The sequence below is a fragment of the Belonocnema kinseyi genome, chromosome 3 (assembly GCF_010883055.1).
Source record: "Belonocnema kinseyi isolate 2016_QV_RU_SX_M_011 chromosome 3, B_treatae_v1, whole genome shotgun sequence".
NCBI lineage: Eukaryota > Metazoa > Arthropoda > Insecta > Hymenoptera > Cynipidae > Belonocnema > Belonocnema kinseyi.
Genome location: NC_046659.1, coordinates 76,731,036 through 76,734,879, shown reverse-complemented (window position 1 = coordinate 76,734,879; position 3,844 = coordinate 76,731,036). Strand labels below are relative to the sequence as shown.

At 29.9% G+C, this 3,844-nt stretch overlaps 1 protein-coding gene across 1 annotated transcript in view; it reads right to left on the bottom strand.

Annotated features, from left to right (window-relative positions):
- LOC117170137 (neprilysin-2-like) overlaps nt 1-2,653 on the bottom strand; it is a 26,853-nt gene extending 24,200 nt beyond the window's left edge. The window contains exon 1 of the mRNA XM_033356676.1: nt 2,408-2,653. Within this exon, the coding sequence (XP_033212567.1) occupies nt 2,408-2,525 (118 nt within the window). The 5' untranslated portion in view covers nt 2,526-2,653. The remainder of the gene's footprint in view (nt 1-2,407) is intronic.
- Nucleotides 2,654-3,844: the final 1,191 nt, after the last annotated feature.

The following is a 3,844-nucleotide window of genomic DNA, read 5'->3' as shown; positions in this document are numbered from 1 at the left end:
ACAATAATAAATTCAATAATTAAGGCACGATACTGTGTAATGCATTAAAATCGGAATTAATTATTTTACTTATACTTGTGCTTATAATTATTGATTATCTACAGTAGGATCTTTATCTACTGTAGGGCGGGCTCTCCTATAAATTTTCTTGTTACACATAACTCAAAATTAAGTTTAAAAAAACATAGGTTTAAAACCAAACAATTGTACACAAAAATTGCACAACAAGGCTCAAAAAGAATTATGATCCTTTAAAAAATGTTGTGTGAAAACAAATAAGCAAGAAATTCACAATAGTTGCAAAGAAAATTTTAGGATAGCACAGTAAAAAAAGTGTTCGAAATGATACGGAAATTAATATCATTTTGATATGCAACAAAAATGATACCGAATTCAAGAGCATTTTGATCGGTCTCAGTGAATGATCGACTTTTGAGATCATAATGATCTGTTGCGGGATCATGTGTGCAGTCAAATTAAGATGCCTGAGGTTCTTAGAGTACTTTAGCTCACATGCAAGCTTTTCATGGTTTCTGATCGTGCAGTGTACTTGAAAAGTGACAAAAGTACCGAAATCTGATATTAGAAAATATCAGCTGTTAAGTGTAGTTGTTACTTGTGTGCGATTAGATATTATTTTTAGGTTATGTCGCTATGGTACCGGCGCCAAGAATTGACGGCCATTTTGTTTAGTCTGAAAAATGAATCAAAACAAAAGATCAAATTGATCCGAATGGTCTGCAACAAAATTGATCCTTTTTTTACTGTGAGAAAAAATAGGCGTCCTCTTCAGAAAAAGTTTAAGAGAACACTGATAGGGAGTATTTATATATTATGCTAATATTAATTAAAACGAAGAATCGAATTTCAAGTTAATTCTTCAGAAATTATGAGCACCATTATTATTTCTGTCTTTAATATCTCTGAGTATCTTTTTGTAATATTTCCCCTAATCTCAGTGAAATACATATATGTAATTTCTTTTTGCTGAAAACTTTTCCTAATCTACAGCTTGACCTCAAAATGTAATTTTTCAAATGATTTTTTATTGTTAGAACGAGAAGCATCGGTAAAAAATTAGAGTTTATGATTTTCTATGAATACCTAAATAGCTGTTATGATTATCTTCTAGCAACGTTTTTCTTATCTTGACCTATTTTAATGTCGTGCGTTGTTCAGCATTTGAAGTACCACGAATAGCTGTACATAGAATTTTTTAATCTTGAAAAAAATTAGCTGACTAATTTTACCTTCAGTTTGCGATACTTAAAGTCTCAAAACGCCTTCGGGTTCCCGTTTGTTTGGTTAAGGATCTCTAAATTTAACTAGTTGAATAACATATTTTCAAAGTTTATAAGTTCAGAAGCATTAAAAAATACTTGAAAAAATCTTCACTGAATAATTGTGCTTGGCACGATTATTATTATATAATCAAAAATTAATTGTTTTAAACAATTAATTTGTGTCACAGGCTTAAGATGGTTGCTGTCCAACATGTCGACATCCTTCAGTTTTAGTCGTGATTGGTAGTAGATTACAACAAGATTGATTAATTATCATAATAATATTCATTATTTGGCCAAAAATATTTTTGAAACATAGTTAAATTATTTTGAGGTGTTTATATAACACAAGTAATTGTTAAAACAAATGATTACTGTTTTTTATCAATCTTTTCCTAACACAATGCTAGACCAGCATTACCACTTGTAGTGAATATTGTTTTTGACTGAATTAAAGTTAGATATCGATTTTACAAACATCCGTTCTATTTACAAAAAGAAAACATTTACACGAAATAAATACCTTGTGTAAATGCTGAATCTCTTTAATGTTTATTTATTATTTGTTTAAAACTAAAATGCCAACGTTTTTTTACATTGCATTAAATTCTAACTTCCTCTAAATACAAACTTAAATAAATGTTAAGTACTTCAGAAAATATTACATTTATTAACTTAAATAAATTGTTGCTTCACACTAATTCAAGAGTAAAAAATAACAGACTTATTAGGGTTCTAAAAAAAACAATAAATAGTTATTTTCATTTGATAGCTGATTGTAAACAGAAATGTTGAGTGTCATCTCGAATAATTTCATAATGATTATTCTGAACTAAATTCACGAAACGTATTTTTTCCTTGTAAGAAATACGGATTGAACAATATGGGACGTGCACAGATAATGAATGTAATTTAAAAAAACGCAATAATTTGTTTGTGGAATTAAAAAAATGCATGGTATTAAAAAATTTTCAATATATTTTTGGACAACCTGTTGCGCCAATATCATATTATTTCAATGCCTACATAAAAAATCTTTGACTTATCGGAAACAATATAAAGTTTTAATTACTGTTAGACACAAGAACAATAATAAAAATAGATTTTAATATAATTATACATACCGACAAATGTGCATTCAGGAGTGAAGCATATGTCCGCAGTTTGAGCATCGAGAATTTCGGTTTTTTGCAAAAAAACACAAAAAAGGAAAAGAAAAACAGGCATATGAAAATTAATCATAATTTACAGATTTAAAGGCCTTCTTTTGAACAAAAAAAATAGCATTCAATCGCGAATAATTATCCACTAATGCCTAACTTTTGTCTACCTTCTTTGTCTGTACAAATCGTTGTGTGAAGAACCTAAAAAATAACGATAAACTTGGTAAATAATGTACATTTAAAGTATAAGTTCGATAAAGAAAAGAAAAGCATTTTACGATCACGCATTGGCCAATAAAGATAGTTAAATAATTTGAAAATTATATTTTTTAAAGCAATAAATATTGTTAAGATCTTTCTGTGTTTGAATAAATTCCGCTTGCATGATAATTTTTTAAAGTACAGGTATTTCTACTGAAATTACAAAATAAATAGCCAAATTTGCAGTTCTGCGCTATTCGCATTAAAAATTTTGCGTGTGACCATCATAACTCCCTTATGTAGTAGTGGAATTTGACGATCTAATTAAACTCCGAATTGTTTAATTATTCTGAGAAACCGATCAGATCTCTCAATCCGTTAATATCCACGGACTGGAATATTTATTGTGTTGGTGAGCAAGGGTTGATAATGATAAGAATACATCTCACTCGGTAAAATCATGATATATTCAGTACCATATATTCAGCGGTAATTTTTGAAAACAATTTAGAGTTATGTAAAGAAATAGATTTACTGTGCGTTAGGGTCTAAGTAAAGCGGGCAAACCTGAAAGGCTTTAAGTAAGGGTGCACACGTCTATCATTGTTCAGGAATTAGAGCTCAGTCCTCGAAGCTTTTTAATTTTTCATCTGGAGAGCAATAAGAAGTAGTAAACATTAAAATCTACGTCTAGAATTCAATTGTTGTAAACTTAATTTTAAAAAACTGAACGAAATCACGTTTTTAGCAGAATTACAAAATCAAAAAATAAAAAATTTAGATCTCAACACTTATAGGTTCTTTGTATCTTTCTTTTTCTGAATTCTGCTTACCGATGATGTTTTTGTCAGCTTGTGCCAAAAACTCGATAGCTAATGCCATAAGAGTGACAAAGGAGGTAATAAAGCCGTATTAGTGTCGCATTATGATTTTGGATAAATCTCGTTACCGCATGAATTGTATAACTGGTTACAACACGTTAAATTGGAAATTACACCGTCTAGATATCCTAAAATGTAATCCTTCGCGACCGAATTTAATGCGGGTAATTTAAGAAAAGCAAACTTTAGCTCATACGACATCAATTGATCCTCCACCTTTATGTGAAATATGCCGTGCCAAGTGTTTCACCGGCCTCCTTAAATGCATTTTAAAGAGACGCTCCCGTGCCAACTTCTTCGTGCTTCGTGACTATTT